Genomic DNA, 24,732 nt, shown 5'->3' with positions numbered 1-24,732 from the left:
AACTCTCCAAGAAGGTCTTAAGAATCCCGTGTTCGTATGCAAAATGAACATCTAAACTAGGTTTTAAGTATCATTTTCCAGAAATCATTCACAAAGAGTAAGGTTTCCACTGAAATGAGCATTGCTTTCTGCAACTCCATCATGGTAACTATTTCTGAAGTGGTGCAGTAGCAATTTGAAGTGCAGTGCTGTATTTTAATAGCCAATTGAGATGGCTATAAAAATCCAGCACTGTGCATTAAGATCATTACTAAATTGCCTCAGCAATACTTACTGATGAGGCAGCTTCAGCTGAACACATTTCATCTTAATGAACTGTGGCTGCAATAGAGCAAAGGCACCAGCTCAGGGAAAGATAGATGTGCAGGTAGGCTTGGATGCCAAAAAACTGGAGATTTTGATTCAAGAAAAATAAGCTTTGGCTGGTTGCTTTTTGTTTTCAGTGGAGAAAGAAAATAAATCTGTCATCTTTTCATTACAATTGCAGTTAAATGGCAGAAGATAGTGCTATGAAGTTGTGTCACATAAGACCAAATTCAGCCATCTTTGGAGCTAAGTAGATCATTGACATTTCAATTGACAAAATTTTCTGTGCTTGTTCTTTCTGAATTAGGTAGGAATTTTGTATTATTATTCAGTTGCCTAGATAGTTTCTTCAGCTCTGACACAGCAATGGGTATGGTGTTCCAGTGTGACCTTGGGTTTTATCATTGTCATGGGGTGTTGGTCCTTTTGCTGTGGTTAAAGTTACTTCTGTGGCTTTTGCTGAGAATCAAGAGCTGTTAGCATGACGTACTAGATTCCCCTGATGCTGTCCTTGTCACCTTTGCAGGTTTAACTCTTAACTTTTTTCTGAAAATTTGAGAGAAGGAAGATGTCAGCTTTTTTTTTTTTTTTTTTTTTTCAGTGGCTTCCATTAGAGAAAGGGCTTATTAATCTCTGTGCTCAGCTGTTGGATGAGTGATGGATGCATCTCCAGCTTTGGCTCATATGGCATCCTTCTGGGTGACAATAAAGCAGAGCATTTAAAAATTCTGTACTTGATTTATCCCGTCCTTGTGGAAATGCTTCAAAAGAACTTTCTTTCTAAATGGATTTCCCAGTTACATAATGATCTCCAGCTGAAAAGTTTCTCGGAACATCTTTTGTCTTATGGTTGTATGAAAAACTGTGATGTGTGTGCTTTGGGATTCTACTTGACACTGTGTCCTTTTACTCTATGTAATTTTTAAAAATCCCAAAGACTAAGTGTCTTTTTTTATTTGTCTGTGCCAAGTGTGAGGAATTCCCCATGGATCTTGTCCAGGTTCTTTTTCAGTTCTAGAGTTTTCTCCTGATTAAATGTAATACAATAAGTCTCATAATTTTGCCATTATATCATGTCTTTGTACTCCTTTTTTCCTTTAGGTTGTAAATTTCTGAGTCAGAGAATAGTTTCATCACTTCCATCCCCATTCTAGAGTGCTGTGTAAGAGTTAAAAGGGGAATCCCTTTCATTATGTTTGCCATTGCTATTTTCATCAAGAGGAGAGGAGGAGATGCAGCAGACAGGGCAGCAGACAGTACAGCAGAGTGTTAATTGTCTCATCAGTATTTCCAATACATGATAAATCAAAATATAGGAAGGACAGTGGCATCATTTGCTAAACTACTGGAGTGAGTGTGGAAAAAAGTCTTTATGTAGATAGGAGGCCAACATCTTTTTTTTCTGTTTCTTAGAGGAGTAGAGAGAATTTCCTAGGGAGTGGCAGTTTTCTTGGCCATTTTCCTCTACCTATCTGATCCTTGTTTTAAATTCTTCAGGTAAATTTTAGAGAACGATTATGCTTAATCTTTCACTACTTTAAAAAACAGTTAGATGACAGCTATTTCTGAAGCCTGATGTGACATTCTGATGCAACAGAAGATGGGGATTAGCCTGCTGTGTGGAATATGTTCATTGACACACCACCTTTCCTTTCACCTGAGTAGTCTGAAAGTCCTTATGTTTCCTCCTTTGGAGACCTTTGTCCATTTTTGAATATAAAGCCAAATGTGCAAATTAGTCACATGAAACTACAGAATAGTGTTTTCATCCTTCATTGTTCAGTTAATTATCTATGTAGCAAGTTCTGTCTTCTTGATAGTTTTTAGATGTCCAGATCTTTCTCAAGAAGTCTGCTGTCTGGAGGACAACACACATCAGCAAAATACTGCATTGACATGAAGAGTACCTTAAAAGGAATAAATTGCATTTAATTACTTTTTTTATAGCTTGAGGAGATGTAGCTCTTCACTTTTGTTGTTTTCTTGTCTCTTTTTTTCCTGTAATCCTAAGCATGGGTAGACAGTATTTTAAGTCTTCTGAGAAAGGCATTACAGATTCTAATCATGGTGGAGAGACAAAGCTAGCTGCAGCTTTAGAGGTTCAAGTGATATAGTAAATAAAATATCACACTGCAGCCTAATTAAAAATTATTTTAGATTGTCAATATTATTCTTTTCTTTGTGCTAGTTGGAAAAAAAAAGGAAGGAGTTACATTAAGGCATCTTTCAACATCTGAAGTGAATAGCTGTCTTAGAAGTCAAACACCAAAGTGATTAATTGCAGTAGTCATTCATCTGGCTGTTTCCATTACTATAACCTAGTCCTTTCTGCAGATCTGTCAACCTAATTTTTCTTCCAGTATTCCAAATTTTAGATAAAATTTTAGTTATCCCTAATGAAAACAAAAGAAATAATACATTTGGCAAAAACAAATTTCCCTGTAGTATTTTAGCTTCGACTTGCCATTTGTTATTATAGAACATTTGTCCAATGGCATTGAAGAACTGCTTTTCCTTCATCAGTTAGTGTTTTTTCGTTGGTTGGTTTGTGTCTTTAAATATTATATCAGAACTCTTAGATATGGCCGCTATTTTTTGGAGTTTAGGTGGAAGACCATTCGCTGTTGGCCGTGGAACACACGGTCTGTGCAGATGGCCATTTTTTCCAATTGTGCTGTCATAAGACTTGAGACCAGGAAGTCCAGGCTCTGGGACTCCAGTGCACAAATGTTCTGGGTCTGCCTGTGTCGTATCAGTGACATGTACAAAGGGCAGCTGAGTTTTCACATGAAGTGAAGGTTCCTCTATTGCAGATGCAGTGAGATCAAGCTTCTTACAGAAAAAAAGTAGAGTCTTGCTGTGCCAAAGTTGTGCTCCCTGACACATAGACAGCTGCTCTTCAATTCTTCTTCTTTCGAGTGGGCTGTAAAGCCATTGATTTATGAGAGTACCGCTTGTTCTTCTTATCTTGCAGAGACTCATTTAAGATTTTTTCATTCAGAAATTCTGCTGCTTGGTCCAATGGCAAGTTGATATGTTTTTTCCAACATTAAGCATTGTGTGCTTGGTAGATCAAAAAAATTGCTGTGACCTCCTCCAGGGCAGATTTTGGCTGTTGTTATATGAGAAAGGCAAGGAGATAGCTTAATGCTTATGTCCTTAGTGGCTAGTTTCAGAGAAAAATGCAACTCTGAAAGCTTGAAAAATTAAGTTACATCTGTGGAGGGAATCTCCATGAAACCATACACACTAGAGAGTATTTCCAAAATATTCCAAGAGTACAAAGCTCTGTGTCCATTACCTGGGATGTTGGCTTCTGAATTTTGAGTAGTAACTTATATGAACAAATAACAAACCTGGTTTTGGATTCTTTAGAAAAAAAAATTGTCCTGTCATTATTGGTTGATAGGCAGAAACGGTTGCCAAGCTTCATGACATGTAGAAAAGTATATAATGACAGAAAAACTCTTTAGGATATGATAAAAGATACGTTGCATAAGCTAAAAGAACAATAGCCCCAAGACATGCTTGACATGTTTATTTTGGAAAGTGATATTTGCAAATAAGGACATGAGAGAGTTTTCTTTCTGAAAATTGTGTTTTGGTTTTTGTTTTGTTTCTTAGGCAAAACAATTTGTAGGCTGTCTTATGAAATTAATAGAAAGGCATATTATTCAACAACAGAGAGAACTGAAATAAGGAAAAATAAAACTACAGCAAATAATTTAGTAAAATTGTTTATTGTAGGCACATTTACATTTTATATACTGTAATTGAAAAATAAACTCAGTGTAAATGGTAGGCTGGGGTAAATCTTAGTCTGTAGGTCAGATGTGTATCATTTCTAAATTTGAATTATTATCAAATGTCGTAACTTTCAGAAATTTGGGTTATTTTTAAATTATACTTTGAAATACTATTACAGCAAATCAGACCCCCTCTGTGAATCAGGATTGTAATTTTAAAGATGTACTTGGCAGCTACAGAGAGATGTTGTGACTGTAGGTGCTTTCAAGACAAGATATGAAAAGTGCCTACCTTGTTGCTGGCATCAGTTTTCACAGAAAGGTCGTCTCTGATAAGGTTGCTATCATGATTAAAATCAGCAACAAAGGGACAAGACCTCAGCCTCAAACGAAGAAGCAATAGGTCTGGCAGTACTTAGGGAAGTTAGATACTCACACACACACAGGTCCTGATGGTCTTGATGACAGACCACCAGAATTTATCTGATGAAGTCTGAGTGCTGACAATAGTCAGGTTTGAACAACCATGGGGAGAAGGTGAGGTGAAAACCTGGGAAGATAAAGCAGAAAACACATCTTCACTGAAGTGAACAAGAGGACCTAAGGGACTATAAAGCCATGAATTTGCTTTTAGAATCTCAGAAGAATATTGGAAAAAGTAGGAAATCTCTTTATAAGCATCTAGAAAAAGGTTGAAGAGTAATGGTAACCAGAAGAGGCCATACTTCTTTTCTGCATCTCTTCCTCGTTCTTCTCAGATAACTCCATGTGTTGGGAGGGTTCAACACTGAAAGTCGTGTGAAAAAGCAAAGATGTTCAGCAAGGACAACTGCAAGGTGCTTTCAGCAGAAATAACCACATAATCTGCTAAATAGTGCTAACATAAAACTGTAGGAAAAGAATCCTGTGGAAGTGTGGCTAGAACTTTGTTAGCTGTAACATCTTGTTTCTTACACATCCTGCTGTGAGGAAACATTCAAATGCTATAATTGGTTTTATAAACTGAGGTATGATTTATAAGACATAGGAGCATTCCTTTCATCCTTTACAGGTAAAGCTTTGAGCTTTGCACTTCAAGAAGGGTGTATGCCAGTTGGAGGGACTCCAGGAAAAAGCTGTAAAAATGATCAGAGATTTAGAAAGCCTGTACTACAATGAATAAATGAGTGATCTGAAGCCATTTATCTGAAATACCAAAGACTAAGTGGGCGGTGGGGGGCAGTTTACAGGCACCTGATAGCAATCTTGCCTTGCAGCACGTCTTTGAAGAGGGAGTTTACTCTCTGCTGCCTAGGGAGGGTGTGAAACAAAATTTAGTAGACAAATAATGAACAAGATTTGTACTGGATGTAGAAGAAGTGAGGATTGTGATGTGATCGATTACCAGGGAGGACATCAGGTCTGTAGCATACCTGGACAGCGATTTGTTAGACATAATGCAACTGTAGTTGCTTCTACTTCAGGTTGAGAAGAGTAATGATCCATTGAGTTTCTTCCTGTCCCAAGATCCATAACAAAATTTTTTTCATTTCACTGTACTGTGAAGACAAAGAGTAGGCATGGGGTTATTTAAATCCTCCATCTGCAGAAATGAAGAGGGTGTCTTCCAGATAAAAAACCCATGTCCTTTGCCTGTCCTCAATAATTTTATATTTTTCATTTCCATGGTTTTTTGCTTTAGGAAGGATAAAACATTTTAGAAAAGAAACTTCTGTGCATGGGAAAATATTACTGAATATTAGAACATATAATCTGCTTCTTAATCTGCATTTCTCTGTCTTTCCAGTTTTTTTCTTGCTCAAGCCAGGATCATGCTCGTTAGGAACAATTTGATCTGATGGGTGGCTGGTTCTTCACCAAAGGGTGTGTGGCCCAGCATGTTTCAGTATTTGGAGGCTGGTAAAAACTCCTTTACTTTGGACTGCACCAAGTCTTTTAATGCTAGTTCTTGACTTCATATAAACAGTTCTGTCCAGTCCCTATCAGAGCTGAGTTTCTTTACAGCTAAAATCAGTCTTGTAAGCTTCGGGTGAGTCTCACTGGTATTAATCTTTTCATCCGAATACCTGCCTAAATTTTCCAAATGGTGCCCAGAAATGGTCTGTGAATAAAGCAAGGTGTTAGTACATTCATTCTTTCCCCCAGGGTTTCATTTTTTGTTGGAAATGCTGCATGTATAGTTCCCAGAGACTGACCTAGACCCTGGCTCTGGCATTGCAGGAAAGTTCAGGGTTTATTATTAGTTGAAATAGCTGATGGAAAGGCTATGTTAATACTCCTCCTAGCTAGAACCCCTCAAGGGACTAACAGCAGGGTCTTGTGTTATCTCATTAAGAGGGAAACTCTTACTCACAGAATATCTGTAGTGTAACTCAGGCTTGAACAACCATATTTTTTTAAGTGTTATACTGAGTCTCAATTCTGCTAAGCACAAGCTCTTAGAAAATCTTTAATGGTCTGGGACCAGTCTGAAAAAAATTTGTAATTCTGTTTCAAATGTGAGTTCACATTCCCTTTCTGGTTAGGTATGCTAGAATACGATTCCCTTAGAAAATACTTGGCGTAATTTCTGAGAAGGTGTAGAATCATAGAACAATTAATGAATATTTTGAGTACGAAGGGAGCTTTAAAGGTCATCTAGTTCCAGCCTTCTTGCAATGACCAAGGACATCTTCAACTAGACCAGGTTTCTCAGACCTGCATCCAGCCTGGTCTTGAATGTTTCCAGGGATGGCATCCACATCTGGGCAACCTGTGGCAGTATTTCACCACCCACTTCATAAAAAATTTCTTCCTTATATTTAATCTAAATCTACCCTCTTTCAGTTTAAAGCTGGTACCCCCCATACTGTCAATAGAGGTCCTGTCCTCATCTTTTTTAGAAAGGCACAGGTGTCTGATTTTACTCTGTGGGAGTGTAGGGTGCTTCTCACCAGCAAATAAAATATGCTAACTTCACTTTGTTTCCTAGAGTGCTGCAAGACAGCATCATCAGTAAACTGAACTAAGGGACCAAACTACAGTTTCAGAGAGACAAAAAGAATCAAAACAAAGTGCAATGACTCATGAATCCATTTTCAGAGTCTCTTTGCCTTATTACTTCTGTTCAATAAGCACCATGTATTTTCCTTCTCTGTATCATTTATATACCTGTTCAACTTTTACTATCATGTCTCTGTAAATGGCCTTACATAAAAAAGCAAAATTACATGTACATTTGTGCCTTGATTTCTCTCAGTTTTTTAAGAAGGAAGTAACTGAATGGATAACAGATTGATTATTTATTGATTGCAAATTTATTGATTTGTTGATTGCAAATACATAAGAGGCTGCAAGATGAACTTTGATTTCATTTTGTATTTTCAAGCTTCAACATAATTGACAGAGAGCTTTTACATAAAGGAGTTCTGTTCAGTTTTGTAACAGGGATGAGAAGATAAATTTCCCTCATCAGATGGAGGACAAATAAAAGAAACTGATGAGTCTGTCCCTGACATGTATGGTTGTTAAAAAGATCCCAAACTGACAGACTGCTCCTTCTGTCTCCATTTTATTGATGACACATTATTAAATATTTGTCTCAAAGAGCCATTCAACTTAGCAGAGATGCAGCTATACTCAGTTAAAGATATATCACCTAATGTTATACAAAGCGAACAGCATTTCTTCCTGAATTGGAATCATTTTCTCCTGTGTCAAGTCTGTAGATTTCAAAAAATCTATATCAGAAAAAATGTGGCAGAAAAAGCACAGATTTTTGTAGTACAAAGACTTAAAAAATTTAGCATCTCATCAAAAAGTAGTAGCTACTTTAAGGCACATCTTGGTGTGTACATCTACAGGAACAAATGCTTTTCATTTGAATTATTAGGAGATGAAATATCTTGTGCTGCTGCCAGTAATTATAGTAATTTGTGCAGAAAATGACATAGGTACTATTTGTTAATGACTGGCAAACTGTGATCAACTGTCAGCATAAATTTGGTTCCTACACCTGAAACAGCTGGTGTACTTTGTGCATGGAAAGTGATCCATGTTTCAGGATTTAAACCCAAGTTATTATATAATATAAAAACAATAGCAGGCTCTTTGGATCATCTCCTTGCAGTTGTTGCAGGTTTCTGTAACTGCCCGCCTGTCTCTTGGCACTGCAGAGGAGCCATGCCCTGTTACTTTTTTCCTTTGCCCAAACATTATGTATCTGAATGTAGGATCAGGAATTAAATAAGGTCAAGTGAACTTTAAGAGCACGAACAGTGAGTGAAAAAGAAAAAAAAAAAAAGGCTTCAAGATTTTGTTGAATTGTCTGTGGAAGAGAGGAGAAAGTCAGGGAAAGGGAACTTCTCTTGGTTTTATACCAGGAAGATCTAGATCTGCCATGCAGATCCCATTTCCAGATACTTCTCAAAATTAAAACTTTAGAGAGCTGGTTGATTATCTGTTATATATTAATGGGAAATGGCATTTTCAGCAGGAGATGCAGTTAAAATAACTGTGGCTATGAGGGCATATTTATGATAATGACACTAATTGCTTTAAAAATTTGAAAAAAAATGGGACAGTAGAGATAATTTGATTTTCCCCTGCTTTCAACCTGCATGCATAACTATACTCTAGACATTTTCACAATGCACTTGAAGGTGGTTAAATCCAACATTCTCAGGCCTTGTGCTTCTCTTGAAAGCGTGAGTTAAAGACTTGATATTAGATTCTCTAGCCAGGAAAAGAGGATCATAGTACTTGTGTATCTTCCAGAGCAAAAATTGCTGAAATACTGAATAAGCATTATTGTTACTACATTGTTTTCTTCCACTGTAGATCTGGCTTAGCTCTCTAAGAGCTCTCAAACCTATGATTGTTAACTTCTCTTTCTCTCTCTTAAGCTTAGGAGAGCAGTTTTATTTTTCCCTTTCTTCCCAGTAGGACTCGTGCTGTAAAGGCATATTTTTATTGACTGTTTTTCAAGCGCATTACTAGCCTCAACAGACATTTCTGTCCTACTCACTTCAGCTACTTGCTCCTGTCCCTGCATCTTTCCTTCTTCCCACATCCTTCAAACTGTTTGCAGGGCAGCAGTGATGACCTTGCACTGCTCTCCACAGGAATCACAGATTTACAATGAGGGGCCATGTACGAAAGTGTGCTGCCAGCAAAGGGGACGTGTGAACCCAACACCATCCTCATCTGCCAGCTCTTACTGCTGCCATCTCTGTGAATGATGGTCAGTATGCACCTGGTCTGTGATTCAGGTTAATTTGGCTTGGGTTTCACACCATTTTCAATTTGCCATTTGGCTAGAAAATTTTCATGGCTAATATAAGGCAGGCAGTGGGAAAGAAGGCAGGGAGCACATCAGAGTTGTCTTTTTCAGCATTAGTGAGTTTTTGGGTCAGCATACGACAATTTAAAAAATGCACTGTGTAACCTCCCACCTGGCTTTTTGCTGCTAATTAGGACAACTGGCTGCTTAAAATCATGGAATGGTTTGGGCTGGATGGGACCTTAAAGATCATTGCATTCCATCCTATTTGCCATGGGCGTGATACCTTCCACCAGACCAGGTTGCTGAAAACCTCATCCAACCTGGCTTTGGACACTTTCCCAGGATGTCTTCTACATTTGCAGTTGTGTATAATCCAGTTGATTTTTGCCCAAGTGAATGAAAGAGCAGGGGTGAGGATGGGATTTAAAAACTCAAAGCCAAAACACAAAGCAAAGCCAAAAACCTCTTGCAAAAAAAATGCTGGTAATGTAGAAAAAGAAGTGTGAGAAAAAACTGGGTAGCCTTTAGCAGTCCATTCATATCACATTCAGCCATACAGTCTGCTTCTGCTGTGTTTAACATTATTCCCTGCAAGATATAAATGATCCTGTCACCAGGCAGGATGATGTCTACCCTAATCAAAAATTCTGATTTTTAGTGTCTCTGAATGTGAGGATTATTTTTCCTTGTGGGCGCACCAAAAATATGCAAAAGCTTCCTGCGTGAAAAGGAAGTGACCATTCATTCAGTTGTAGGCATATGGAGATGTGAGAAGAGAAATGCATTTAAAAACATCAGATATAAGCAGTTAATCCTGTTCCTCAGTGGCAGATATTGGATTTTTCTATTTCACAACACTAATCTTCACTTTTTTAAAAACCTAATTTGTCTGGTCTTAACATGAAATGTTTAGGCTTGGTGTATGGTGTGTTTATTTCCAAAAAAACCAAACTGCTTGCCATAATTCTTGGAGTGTCAGTATATGTCAAAAATGAAATAATTTTCTTTTTCTTGCACTTACTCTGGTAAAATTGTGACAGTGTGATTTAATATGATTTTTAGTGAACTTGAATTCTCATTAATGCTTTAAAAGTCATATTATTGTGAATAATTAGGAAGATTCCCTGATCTTTTCAAGTCAAATTGTAAAGTATTCTTAAGAATTACTGTTGTGCAATTAGGCCACTGCTCATTGTCTATGCTTTCTGGGAATTTTATTCCTAATTAATTTGAATAAATGTAAAAATATAGAATAAGCACAACTTCTAATGAGGCTCGAAGTGTATTTTCCTAACTTGCTGTTTCCTTTCTTTTCTACTACATCTAAGGAGAATGTATCTTTAGGTATAAATATATGCAGGCAAAAAAATCATAATAGGAAAAACATTCAACTGCAAAACAATAGAAAAGAAGGGATTGTTTTTATTTGCTTGTTAGAGAACTCTTTACAAATTCCTACTAATAGCAGGGTAATTTAACAAGATGTGTTTTCAAGGCTTTATTAAAGATTACAGAAAGATTAGCTTTACTGTTATGATAATGTCAACCAATGCTTTATCTACTGTACCTACAGCATGATTGTTCTTAAACATGCACTCACTGCCTTGCAGCTTTATTAACATTTGCATCATAATCTCAATTTCCCATCATTTCCTTTCTGGCTGGAAATGTAAATGATTTTTTTTTGAGCCAAGGAGTGTAACTCTGTCTCCTGAGAACAGATTTCTTTCTTTCATGTTGTAATCTAATAAATTTGGCTACAATGTTTGATTTTGATGCCACTAAGAATGAAAAAGTAGTTGGAAAGGGGTTGTTTATATGTGCTTCTGAGGCTGCAGCTGAGTAACTTAGCAGGAAAATCCCTGAAATATCCTGATGATATTTTTCCATATTCTGGACTCATCTGTGTTTCTGACTTCTGTGGGTCTCAGATGATGTTGAGGAACCCTTTGTGTCCAAAGAGAAGAGGTAATGCTTTGCATTCCCCTGCCCCCAGCAGAAGAGCAAGCTCAGAGAATGCAGTGGTGGGCAGGGGTTTTCCAGGACATCTCAGCAGGAAGCTGTTTTGGAACAGATATAAGGACTTGTAGTTAGCAGCATGGTAGCCAAATTTTAAAATTACATATGCTGAAAAGCTGCTTCGATATTCTCAATCAAAGGCATGGAAATCAGTCTGCCATCGCTCCATCACCAGATAGCAGCTACCACCACAGTCTCTTCTCTTGAGTTGTAGCTGGCTGCCATTTTTCCAAGCTTTCAGTCCTTCAGAGAACTCATTGTGATAGTATGAATGTACATATGCAGCAGTGTCTTGAAGCCATTTTAATCTCAGTGAGATTAATATCTCTGTTTTCATCAAGAATGAAGGACACACCTCTGCACAATCTTGCACTGGGCTGTGCAGCAAGTTTCTGTTACTATAATGTTTTAAATGTCAATGATCTTTTTTCTTTTTATTAAATCAAGAATATTTAAAACTAGATCTAACCATACTATTGAAGTTTATTTTAAAAATTTGAGTTTGCAGAACTAAAAATTTATGCAGATAAAGGCAAATAAAAGATGAAAAATTTTACTCTTTAATTTCTATTAAAGCCTCAGCCAAAATCTCTCTCCATACAGAAAAGTATCAGTGATCATTTGCAAGGAAAGGATTCTCTTTGATTGCTGTATAATCCCAGGTGCCAAGCAGCATCCAGCCGTAGCATCTCTTGTGGGCACGCTGACCATACTCTGTGGGAGTGCTGTGTGTGCTGCTCAGTTTGATCCTCAGTAGAGGCTGTCCTGTAATCTGGCATCCCTGGTGCTTCAGTCATATGGAGAGGTGATGCACTGGCAGCTGGAATGTAGGGATTAATGGAAATATTAACTCTAAAAATGGCTATGGGCAAGAACAAAGGAAATGTGTGAAAACAGTTGGATAATACCTGAAGGCATGAATATATAATGCCACACAGTGTTAGGGGAACAACCATTTTCTCTTTGTGTAAGGTGCTTTTGGACAATATTCTTCTTACCTAGTGGCACTGTACATCATTTTTATTCTATCTGACATCAACTGGGAAATAACCCAAAACACTAGATATTTCTGAAAGAAAATGTCAAAACAGTAAGGAAGATGCTTGAAGTTTTTGACCCAAGGCCATTAGAAAGAAACACCAGATAACAATATGCTGTGTTAGATGTGTAGGGACTTGGGCCTTCTTTGTGGTCTAGGCTATTATCCAGTTGTGGGTTACAAAAAGAGCCCTCTGAAGTGATCTGGGGGCAGGGTCTGAAACAAGAAGTAACAATGGCAGTGAAAGTAGACCGCTTTTAAATGTGTTATGAATATTAGTAAAAGTTTTATGAATCATACTGTACTTTAGATTGACTTTTTCATCCACAGAACAGAATGTAGTTAAATTTTATTCACATAAGTCCTTCTGGCATAAGCTGTCACATGCATCAGAATTGTTATAAGAACTCACTCAAATAAATTGATACTTGACTCTACTGCTACAAAACGAAGGAGATGAGAGAAAGTGACTTCATATACTTGGGATTAATAGTTTCTCAAGAACTAATTCATAGGCTGACAAAAAAAAAAGACAGAGAGAGCTCTCTAGAGGAAGATCTGTCCCTCCTTGTAACATCATGTAATTATTGTGACACAAATTTTAGTTTTTATTTTGTGATGTATTTTATTTTTGTATGCACCAAATAAAAGAGGAATCTACTGTCAATAAGGAACAATAATCATAAGTCACAGCTATAACAAGCACATTAAATGTCCACAGTTGTGAGGTTATTGTAAATATGTGCTGTATGTGTCCTCCAGGAAAGCCGAAATTGGCAACAAGAGGCTTGAACAGAGGGCATGGGGAGACATTCCCTGCTACTCCTTTGTTTATAATTAACATTTTTATAGTTTGTTTACTCCTATAAACTGGACATAACAGTGGTACCTGTCAAAACAAGTCAATCATTATATCAGTCAAAGCATTTTACTTTACCCATGTTCCTTTCCTCCCTGCAAGTGGAACTTGATTAATTAGAAACCTAGATTGGATTTCATTGTTCCAGGTTTGACAGTTTAAACAATAAAACGAAACCAAGGTGCATCTTTTGTAGCTGAGTTGTAGAAGTGCTGGACCTTGGAAAGGCAGGAGCTGCCCCACTTTGAGTTCCTCGGGGCCGTGTCCAGTTGTTCGCAGGAGCATGGTCGATGTGTCACATGCCACAGAGCAGCCAGGCTTGCAACATCAGGGAAGGGCCTCAGTGGGGAAACTTGTGGCATAGGGCCTTTCTGGTGGTATTTTCTGTTTTGCTGCATGAAATAGTTTCTTAAAATCTGAATTCACACAGTGATCTGAAGCAAATTGATTTGTTTCACACCTGTAGAAAATAAATGTGACAAAAAGCAATGAGAGACCGTATAGGGAGAAGTAGTGACATTTATTCATGAAACCTCTGAATAAGTTAAGCATTTATGATCTTCCTTTCATATATTTCATTTGCTCGCCATTTCATCCACATTCCCCAGTATGCCTGGGCTGTGGTGGTCTGGCTCACTTGTGTGTGACACAACGGACGTGAAACATCAAGCCCTTACTACATCTCCTGGCATTTTCTTGATTGGCAACCAGGGACTGACTGATTTTTGGAGAAATTATTTATACCCTCTAGGAATCTACTGTTGCTATTGGTGGTCCTTTATATTGAATACTCCTTTCTTCAGTCTCTGAGTCTTAGACAAAAGTAGCTGCTCATTTGCTGTTTTTTTTTCATTTAGTAAACACACATCTTTATTGAAATGATCTGCTTCCCTGTTGGGCTTACAGGCAAGAGAATGGCAGATGTCACATGCTGCAGTTTTTCTGCCAACATCCCACTGTCATGGTACAGGGTCTTCTGCTGACAAGACACCTGTTCAGTGGTCTTATGGAGTCTGGACATTCTGTCCAGGCTTGACAGAAATGAGTCATTTTGATTTTTATTGCTTGGAATGCTTTGTACTGTCAATACACATGATTTCTCTAACCTTTGGTCCTTCTTCTCGTGCTTACATTCATATTCCCATTCACACTTCATTTGTTGTTATGATAATATTTCTGTTAAAATTCCTATGCCTGTTGTGGTTTCACTAAGTTCACAGGTCAGTTATGAGGTAAGGTATACTGTGGTTTAGTTAGGAATTAAGAATTACCTGTTTTATGTCTCTAAAGCACACTGTTTTGGTTAACTACCTGAAAATCAAACACTTCTTAACTATATTTTAAGGTTGTGACTTAAATGCTGCTTTCTTTGGCTTCCCCTTTTTGGGAACTGTGAAACTCATGTTGGATTTCTATCCTAAAATCCTCATTCTGTCTGCTGCTTTAAAATAAGCTTATTTCTCTGTGTAGGATAGTAGCAAAAGGCAACATCCATTTTGGGGTTCTGACTGAGTTTCTATAACTTCACTTCTCATTAGAAAGCTGACATTACATAGCTGCAGTTGATCTTTTAGGTTCCCTCTCTGGTTACTGCAAAGCAGTATGCCCGCAGTGTAATTCACCCACTGTGTCTTAAGCAGAGATTTTATTATTATCACATAGAGGCAACTTTGCTGGACTAATTATACAGGGAACTTCCAAGCCTACTTTTACCAGAAAAGCAGTTGGCACATGTTATTTTTTTTAAATAAAGATGTATGTAAAACATGTATCTGGTACAAAAAGTGATGCAAAGTAGATGTTAGTTACAGTTTGGTTTTTGGTTTTTTCTGAAATTGATTGAGACTTGGGAAGCCTTAGAATTTTTCTTCGGCTGCAACTCTTTTTTTTTTTTTTTTGCTTTGTTAATCTTTCAATTATTTTAATGGGGTTTTTTTTTCTAATAATCCCAGGAAAAGATATGACTGAATATATTTGACTTATTAATAGCACCATTTTTTTCTCTAGTTTCCAGTTTTGATGGAATAGCTTTTGTCCCTGTCCCTTTTCCTCTTTCTGATTTGAGTAATGTCCTGTTTCATTGGATTATTACACATTCACAGGATCAGTGATCAGCATTTGTGGAAGCCAAAGGCAGATGGATTTTACGAACACATATCCAGAGGAAGTGGAAGGAAATGAGGTTTGACTCAACTTTCCTAGTTTATGCATTGAGTCAATCTTATATGGGCCTACCCTCTTCAGTGATTTTGAATGAAGCTGAATTTGACTTGAATGTGCACCAGTATTAAGTCCAGTTTTCTCTCTTTTTCCCTCTTGAAGTAGTCTCTTCTTCACTGAACCATAGAAACAGGGACTAGTTTGGATTGGAAGGGATCTTTAAGGTCCAACCCCGTCGTTCACTAGACCAGGTCATTCAAGGCCCTGTTCAACCTGGCCTTGAACAATTCCAAGGATGGGGCATCCACAACTTTTCAGGGCAACCTGTGCCAGTGCCTCACTACCATCATCCTAAAACATTTCTTCCTCAACTGCATTCTGAATTTATCCTCTAATTCCTCTTGTGAGGAATTTGAGCACTCTGTCCAACTCAGCTGTTTCTATGAAGAAGATTGCATATCTGCCAAGGAGGAAGTGATCAAGTCCTGATCTTCTGTGTTCTGGTAGAAATGTTTTCCTAACCAAAAGAATCAACATGAAAGAGGTTCTGCTATCAGATATGCTGTTTCGGTTTTGGGGAGGTCGGGGGCTGGGGGTTAATTCAATGGAACAGTGAAAAATACCATTTAGAAAACATATCTTGTTGCTTTGTTCCCAATTGTTTGAATGATTCTCTGCTTTTAAAACAGAGTAAGAATCTGATATAACTCTAATATGATGTAGTGAGTGACCAGGGATGCATAGCAGCGTTGAGCAAACCTTTCTGAAGTCTTAAAACAGAAACCTCAGTCTAAATGAACTCAAATTGTGAACTTTCATAGCACAGATCTTCCCACTCATCTCTTCCCACATCCAGACCCCAGCCTTCAGAAACCAAAAGTGTGATTCACCTCATCTCTTTCAGTTGTCTTGCTGAGATGAGATGAATCATGCTTTAAAACCTCTTAATGAATTTTCATTTATCATACAGGTAGTATAAATGATAAGCATAGTTTTCTGATGTCATTTGGCCGTATGAATACTACCCAAAAGTTTTTGTGTAGTATACTTGCCATGTGCCCTAGCAATTAGCAGAAGTCATTTAAATAAAATTAAATGGGCCATTGTTCCATTCCCTGTTCTTTTCAATAACAAATCTTTTAAAGAAGGCAAGTATGATTAAGCAATGAAATTAAATCATTATTGACTGACATGGAAAATTTTTCTCTTCCTCAGTTTTTTCTCCAACCCACTCTCCCTTTGCTCCCCACAGTGTTACCTCATCTTGTTCTGCTCTTTTAAGCCTTTCTATAATCACTGCTGGTTTTTTGGATGCCCAAAGTCAGACCCTGCTTATAAACACAGTGTAGGCCCACTCAGTGTATCACATCTAAATTTTCTGTAGACTGTAGTAGAAAAAGTTATTCCTTTCATGGTGGGTGAGCATCATGAAATGGGAGTAGCCTGTGTTAGTGCTCTTCTGTTCTATGGTTTTGTATGTCTGTTGTGCTACAGCCATGCAAACAGCAAGCCAAGCCCCCCACTCAGCACTGCAGAAAATGCAAGTGATTATCTTGGCTACTACTTGCTTGTATTGCAGCAGGACCAGGCTCAATTAGGACCCTCTTTGTGCAAAGTACAAGCCAGTTGTGTGTCCAGAAATGACCTTGCCCTTTACACATGTGCAGTGTCAGTAAAGGGAAGAGAAGGGGATCAAAGCACACCTAATCTTCCCGAGGTTATGCCCTAGGTGAGCAGTGGAGCTGAAGAAAGCCCTCTGGCTGAGGTCTAGCCCACTCATTTGCTCCCACCATCATTCTGGAATACTCTCAGATCTTTACTGGTAGAAGCCTATACAGATGGAGTTTGGATCAAATTTGTTACAATTATGTCACCAAGAAATATTATTCAGTCATTGTTCCTTGTCCACAACTAGTGTTTTAAAGAAAATTTCCATTCTTGATGTTTTATTAGAATATCTTTTCTCTTCTTTGTTAGTAGTCCCCAGAAGAAATTCTTCCATGCTGAAAAATCATAATCTTTTTATTCTTGTAGTGACTGTAGCGCATAAATAGTAACAGTGATTGCCAGTTTTAGCTGGAAATTCAATAAAGCTTTATTTTAATTACCCCATACTTCTGAATTAACTTCATGTGTATTGTTAATAGTCAATTAATTAAGAAGTATTTCAATCTGAGATATAAATTCAAAGGTTTCTTTTTGTAATTTACTGCTTTGGCACTATCCATTAAGTAGTTCATTATGGTATCTGACCTCACATCTTTTTGAAGCTAAAATAACGATCAGATGAAAATAATGTGGGGAAAAAAAATTAAAAATATTTAATTCCCTCAGAATTCCCCTGTCCCTGTACTCACAGCTGCTAAGAAAATGTTTTGTGTGTTATATATACTGTCCCTTAATTTTTATTGCCCAAGCAGTCTCCCTTTTGAGTTTGTGATGAAATGCCAGATTTCAGGCAACTCACTTTTTACTACTGCATTTTACTGCTCAGGCTACAGCTATTACCAACATGTTTCTTTTAGGAATGAGTGAACAGCATAGATTTCATAGATAAAACCAGTGATTGCTCTTTAAATCGATATAACTGTTTTTCTGTACAGCTAAAAGAGAAATCCCTAGCTGGAGCAATAATCTAAGTAGGTTATTGTCAGTAACAGCTTCTCTGTTCAGCTGGAAGTTCCCATTAGCTATACAATCTCTGAAAAATTAGCTGTGTGAAGTTAATTTTTATGGGAAATCAAGCACAGTGATTTCTGTCTTTTCTTTGATTGAGAGATAAAAATGTTCCAAAAAATTAAAGCAGTGATTTCTCTGTATGTGCAATGTGTCAGAGGATAAGAAATATAGGAAAAGGGAGGAACTGTCTTTTTTCCTTCCCCCAACATCCGTTTATTTTACCTTCCTTTTCTTGAATCATGTCAGCATGTGTTATTGACATTGTTCCAAAGTTTGGGATTTTGAGTGTTTATCTAGGAATTTCACAGATCACTGAATAGAAATTACATATGTACAAAGGACTATTGCTTTCTTACTTTATGTATCCATAGCCAAAGATTTATGTCCTAGAAAAAAAACCATACTTAAAATCAAACATCTGCACCTTTTCTCTTTTATTTTCAATGACCCTTCACTCTGGTACTACATAAATTTGCAAAACCTGTGCTAGACCTCTCCAAGTAGTTTTCAAGTGGTGTGGACAATCAGAACATCTTTCATTTTGTTCTGACAGATGGTGATGTATTTTATACCAATATTTAACAAAATAAACTCCCAAGTTTCAGGGTTTTATTGCTGGACATGGCAAGCTGGGCCATAACCTCTTGACATAGGCTGCACTGGACCCCAGTGAGGAGGGTGTATAGAATCATCACTGTGATGCAATTATTTTTGTCTATACCTTCCACTGTGAGTGACATAGAATTTCCTTACTCTAGTTTTGTCCCTGACCTTTCAGGGAAAGTGAAAGAGTATGCTATTTGTATTTTTGAAAAAAATACTCAAAGTTTACAGTGTATATGCTACTCTTCCACTTCTCTTTAATGTTATATGTTGTATCGCTAATGTTTTGTTTACAATATCTTTTCCAGGTCTGGGATTCAGTATTGCAGGAGGAGTGGGAAACCAACACATCCCTGGGGACAACAGCATTTATGTCACCAAGATTATTGATGGGGGAGCTGCACAAAAAGATGGGAGATTGCAGGTTGGAGATAGACTTCTTATGGTGAGTATGACAAATTTAAATCACATTTATTTAGCTGAAAATTCATATAAGGACTTTCATTCACCATACATCTTTCTGGAGGTAACAATACAACTGCTATAATAATTATATTTCCATCATCTTAATTTTTCCCATTTTTTTCATATATTTCTGAGACTAAAGTTAACAAAGCATTCCTCTGGAAAACTATCATTTTATAAAGGCAGTGTATTATATTTCTTTGACAAGCCTTTTACAGAGAAGAGAATAAATGTATTATGCACATAAGTGACAAGGCAAAATGCACCATAAATCTTAGAATACTTTAAACAAATTGTTTTTTCAGGTAGTACTGATTCTACTGTTGTAAGCAAATTGAAAGCTGTCAAAATGTGCCCGTAACTGACTCACATGTAGCAGTACATTTCAGTACCTGTAGGAATGCTTTATCTACATGTTCCATATAGATGTTAAAAAACCCCAAAACATTTTTGAAATTTTCCCTGGAGGAAATGTATTCTTCTGATGGAACTCAGTTCAGGAAATTTTTCCTGCTATGTGCTGTGCTCATTCATTGTTTCTCATAGATAATGCTTTCCCACTCACAGTTTGTTTAATTCAACACTGAGGGGGAAATCCTGGCCCTGGTGAATCAGCACAAGTGCATCTATGTTAAGTTGTATTCATGTCAATGCATTTGCATAGATTTCAGCAGATAGAGAAATATTCTTCTAATAAGAGAAATGAAAAAAAACTTGTATGGCAGTAGCCTTGTTTTGTGATGTGTTATTTAAGCAGTAAAAAATTGCCACGACGTTTTTTGCTGCCTGCAAAGCTGTGCCTATTTGAGGTTTTCTTTATTGGCTAGGGACACTGTATTCCAGTCACATAGGATGATGACCAGTAATTTATACAGAGTACTAAACAGTACTGGAAAGGCACTTGGTTGCTGGGTTGATGACTCCTTGTCTTCTTTAATTAACCCAAGTGTATAGATAAAACAGCTTAAGAATCAACTGGTGTTAGCAAAATCAAAGCAAAATGAAACTAGAACTCAAAATTTCTTTGGCATTTTTTCTTTGCAGAATCTCAGCATAGTAAAATTCAAGTCAATGTTGGATAATTAAGTTTTAGCTTATTTTGGTGTAGAAATGTGTATTTTTATTTGCCTAATATGCGCTTCAGTTATTTTGCAACTTGTTGCAAATCTGCGTCTGTTCAGCTGTTGCCTGTTGGTTTTTACCCTAATGAGAATTCCTTGCAGTTTTTGTGTCATCTGCAATTTTTTGTTACTTTACTCTTAATTCCTTCCAATTCACATGAGATAGTAAATATATATATATAAAAGAAAATCAAATAGATACAAACCCCCCCACATTCACCCTCTCCAGTGTAACTTCATCAGAACGAGTTTGAATAGAAAGATAGTATTTTATATACCACTGTGAATAAGTTAATTCTTTTCAGATTTTTACAGGATTAGTCTATTAAGCATCTCAGCCCTAAACCTGTGATTCACTGCAGTCAGATATAGATATTTCTTCATTGTGACAAGTTTGTGCTTCTGAAAATGGGCAGAGGTCATTTGCATTGTGTTTGATGTCTTTGTTCTTTCCTTTCAGTCTGGACTGTTTCTTTACTTAGTGTCGTCTCCTTTTATCACTGCATATAAAATGAGCAAAAAAAAAAAATCATTCAAAGTATTGCTCACCTCTAGTTACATACTTCCAGACCAAGCTTATCGCTGTTGCATAAGAAAATACTAGTCAGCTTACCCTTTGTATACCTTAATCATTGCATATTTGGAGATACGTGCACAAGATCAAAATCTTTTTCTAAAATTCATGCAGATTGCAGCCATGTTTCCTGATTCTCTCCAACAAGACACCCTGATTTGTTTATAACTTCTGTACCTTCAGTATTTTTCTGTCCTAATTTGTGAATTATCTGTCATTTCATGGCATTAACTTCATGTTCCTTTATGAATAGTGAGTGAAAGAATTAATTACTTTCTTTTGGCAGTGTTTCAACACAATATTACCCTTGTCATCTATACAGTCCTGCTTCACTGATTTCTTATTGATTATACATTTGAACAGTTCCTCTTTTTCATTTTTTCCTTCTCAGTAGTGCATCCTTCCTTGATCTTTGGTTTTTTCCATCATTTCTCTATAGACTTTAAGAGATTTGTCATCCTTCTGGAATTCTCAGCAGCTGCTGGGTAGCTTGTTTAATTTTTGTATCTGCGTTCTGATAATTTTGTGTGAAATGCTTTCAGGTCGTGAAGAATGTGCAAATCAAAGTAATTTAAATTTAAGATGTAATAAAAGTGTAGATTCAAAATCAAAACTAATATTGAAATTATTGAAATGTAAAACAAGAAGGGGCCACCTGAGCATTTTGCAGCTTGATAACCCTACTGTTATTAAATGAAAATTGGCCATAGTGTGGTAAGCATTTCAGAAGATGTATTATGTAAATAATACATTGTGATTATTGTGAAATCTGTACAAGGACGTGTTAGGCAGTTATGTTTCTGTGGCACTAAGCCTGCACTTAGTACTCCTGAGCACTTGCGCAGGAAAATGCTCCATTGTATGATAAGCCCGAGGTACCTGTTTGGAAGATTACTGGTGAAAGCATGTTTAACCCAAAAACTGAGTGTTTTTTCTAGGTATGCATGAAAGGAGAAGACCAGAGCTCTCCTCTGAAGACTTACAGCTAGGAGAAAAATACTCCCTCACTGTGTTCTGGTGGTAATGCCTGTAGTAATGTCTCCTTCTGCTGGTGGTAATGCCAGTGGTGAGAATCCCACTGCAGTGGGTGTCTCAGAGAGGTCACTTCTCTCTCCTCGGGAAAGGAGGAAAAGTAAATCATATACAGAGAGCATCACAGACCAACATGGTAATTCAGAGTCAGCTATAAGGCCAGACAGGGTTGCTTGGGGATTTATCCAATTGAATCTCAAAAATCTCCAAGGATGGAGTTTGCAGAGGCTTTCTAGGAAACCTGTTCCACAGCTCAGCTGTCCTCCTGAGCAAAATACTTTTCCTGATAACCTGTTTGACCCTCTCTTGTTTCAACATCTTCCTGCTGTCACTCATCCTTTTACTACATGTGACTCTGAAAAGCTTAGCTCTGCCTTGATGATCTTCCTATAAGCACTGGGGGTCTGTTATTAGTTGTCTTCAGAGGAACCGCTTCTCCAGGCTGAGAACACCGAGATCCCTCGTATTCTCCTCACCAGATCCCCAAGCATCCCAGTAGCACACCTCTCAACTTGCCTCCTTTTGTTATTTTTCCTACAGTGCAGGAACCAAACCTGAACACAGTTTCCAGGTACAGGCTGATGAGCATGGGCTATTGGGGAATAATCCTTTGCTGGTTCTCCAACCTCTGCTCCTGCTCATCCAGCCCAGGGTGCTGTTGACCTCTTTGCTGCCAGGACACACAGCTGGCTCATGCCCAGCTTGCCATCCATCAGGAGCCCCAAGCACTTTTCCGTAGAGATGGTGCCAGGCTGTCAGTGCCCAGCCTGTGCTATTGATGGGGGTTAGCCTGTGCCAGGGGCAGGACTTACTGTTTCCTCCTGCTGAACATAAAGTCTTCTTCAGGCCCTTCTTACAGTCTATGGCAGTCCTGCCTTAGAGTATCTCACAGTGAAATGAAGTGTCACCCCCAAACATGATGCACTTCTCACCTGCTCAAGGTCACTGCTATTGATGATCAGGAAAAGCTGAAAAATTGTTTCAGTTATTACAACTCAGATAATAATTACTTTTTTTTAATCTCATACCACCATCTTACTTTGGAAGAGTTAGTTATCTAGAGAATGAATAAAATGAGAGATCAGTATAAAACTGTGTGGTTTTACTAGTATATGACAACACTAATGGCTAGAAGCAAGGCATTTTTCAGGGAAAATACTAAAACCATTAGGGTTTATTAAAAAAATTAGTATTTATCTTTAATAACTATGAGCTTTTCTAAAATACATCTCCTATACCAAAATACCCTTGCATGTTTGGGGCATATCTTGGCCCATGTAGTCACAGAGATCAGTGATTGTATATAACAGGAGATTTAATTTGATTCTGTTTTCTTGATGAAAACATGAGGAAAAAACAGGAGTCACTTTCATTTTCAGAAATGCTTGCTTTCCATCCAATTCCATTCTGAAAAAGTGTTATTTTCTAGTAATTTCATGCAGTGGTATTGTCATTGTGCAGTTGTTGATGTGTTCCTTATAGGCTCCCCTACCAGTATCTGTTTCTTCCAGATTGTGAGTAAATGCAGGATCACATTTGTATTAAAGTGCATAAAATCAGAGCATGTAATTCAAAAGGCATCTAGATTAGCATTTGGTTCTGATCTGAGGTGTCCTTTTAAAGTGATTTTGGCTGTCTTTGTGGGATCCTCTTTTAGAAAACTGTCCAGCATTTGTGCAACTAACAAGTTCATGGAATTATAAGTATTTAGTTAATGCAAAGAGATTTATATCCTTAGTACAAATGGTTAGCCTTCAGCACTGGAAAGCACTTCACTTTTTGCAGCCTTTTATGTCAGAGTGAGTTTTTAAAAAGGCCATCAGCATTCTAGATTTACAGCTGGCAGGTTGCAGGTGTTTACTGGCATATGTTCACTCAGGCAAATCCACTACTGTCTGAATGAAAAGTCAAATATTACAGAAAAGCAAACATTACCACTTGTAAGGTAAAGATCACCCTTATGTCTCATTCTCTGAGTGAATCAAATCTTCCTTAGCCTAAATCAATAGAGGCAATGAATGAATCCCCTTTAAAAAAGAAAAATTAAATAAGACAGACTTATTCCTCCAGAGCTCTTATTCTCATATCAGCTTATATTGTTGTGAATAAAATTATTCTTTAGAGCACTTGTACAGTCATTTTGGGGATTCTAAGGTTTTCTGGCTGCTTTTCAGAACTTTTGATTTCCAATATGAATCTAGGAAAACTTCCAAATAAAACATTCTTGCTTAGATTTATATTTCATTGCCCTGATTATGCTATTTAGGGGAAAAGAAAAAAAACCAGTCTTTTTATATCTTTGGCACCATTTCTATTGATTTCCCCCATCACTCAAATAACTTCTTTGATTGGACTTGTATCTTTAATTTCCTTCTCTACTGCTATATTATTTCTTTCCCTTATTTGTTTCTCATATTATCAGTATGTCTTTATATCACATACTTCTATTTAAAGAAAAAGCTTTCCTATTTTTTTTTCCTTCAGGTGCTGTTTGCATTTTTAAATTTTCACTGCAGGGAATTTTTCCTATTAGAAAAGCCCCACTTATTCCATGCCTATTTTCCTTCTGACTCCTTTCCTTTGGCTCCTGTCACAGCATTTTGTGTCTCAAATGTACAACTTTGTGACTAAACTGACCACACAGATAAATATCTTTTCTGGCATTTGCCTTAGGGGTTTTTTCCCCCTTTAATTAGTTGCTACGTAAATTGGCTTCTTAGATCCAGAAAGTTGGCATGCAGTACCCATTCTACCCACTCAGATTTAAGTCAGCCCTTCTGCACTAAAATTCAGCCTCTCAGAGGATTGCATGGCATCTACACTTTGATTTCTTACTTTGTGCACATCTCCCACTCTTTATCTTCTT

At 37.3% G+C, this 24,732-nt stretch overlaps 1 protein-coding gene across 8 annotated transcripts in view; it reads left to right on the top strand.

Moving 5' to 3' along the window:
• DLG2 (discs large MAGUK scaffold protein 2) overlaps positions 1-24,732 on the top strand; it is a 1,009,135-nt gene that overhangs the window by 711,860 nt on the left and 272,543 nt on the right. For all 8 annotated transcript variants that reach the window (XM_069015930.1, XM_069015936.1, XM_069015961.1 and 5 more), the window contains one exon: positions 18,983-19,119. In XM_069015930.1, coding sequence (XP_068872031.1) covers positions 18,983-19,119 — 137 coding nt within the window. The remainder of the gene's footprint in view (positions 1-18,982; positions 19,120-24,732) is intronic.

This window comes from Aphelocoma coerulescens, chromosome 1 (assembly GCF_041296385.1).
Source record: "Aphelocoma coerulescens isolate FSJ_1873_10779 chromosome 1, UR_Acoe_1.0, whole genome shotgun sequence".
NCBI classification, from domain to species: Eukaryota; Metazoa; Chordata; class Aves; order Passeriformes; family Corvidae; genus Aphelocoma; species Aphelocoma coerulescens.
This window is presented reverse-complemented; position numbering and strand designations above follow the sequence as displayed.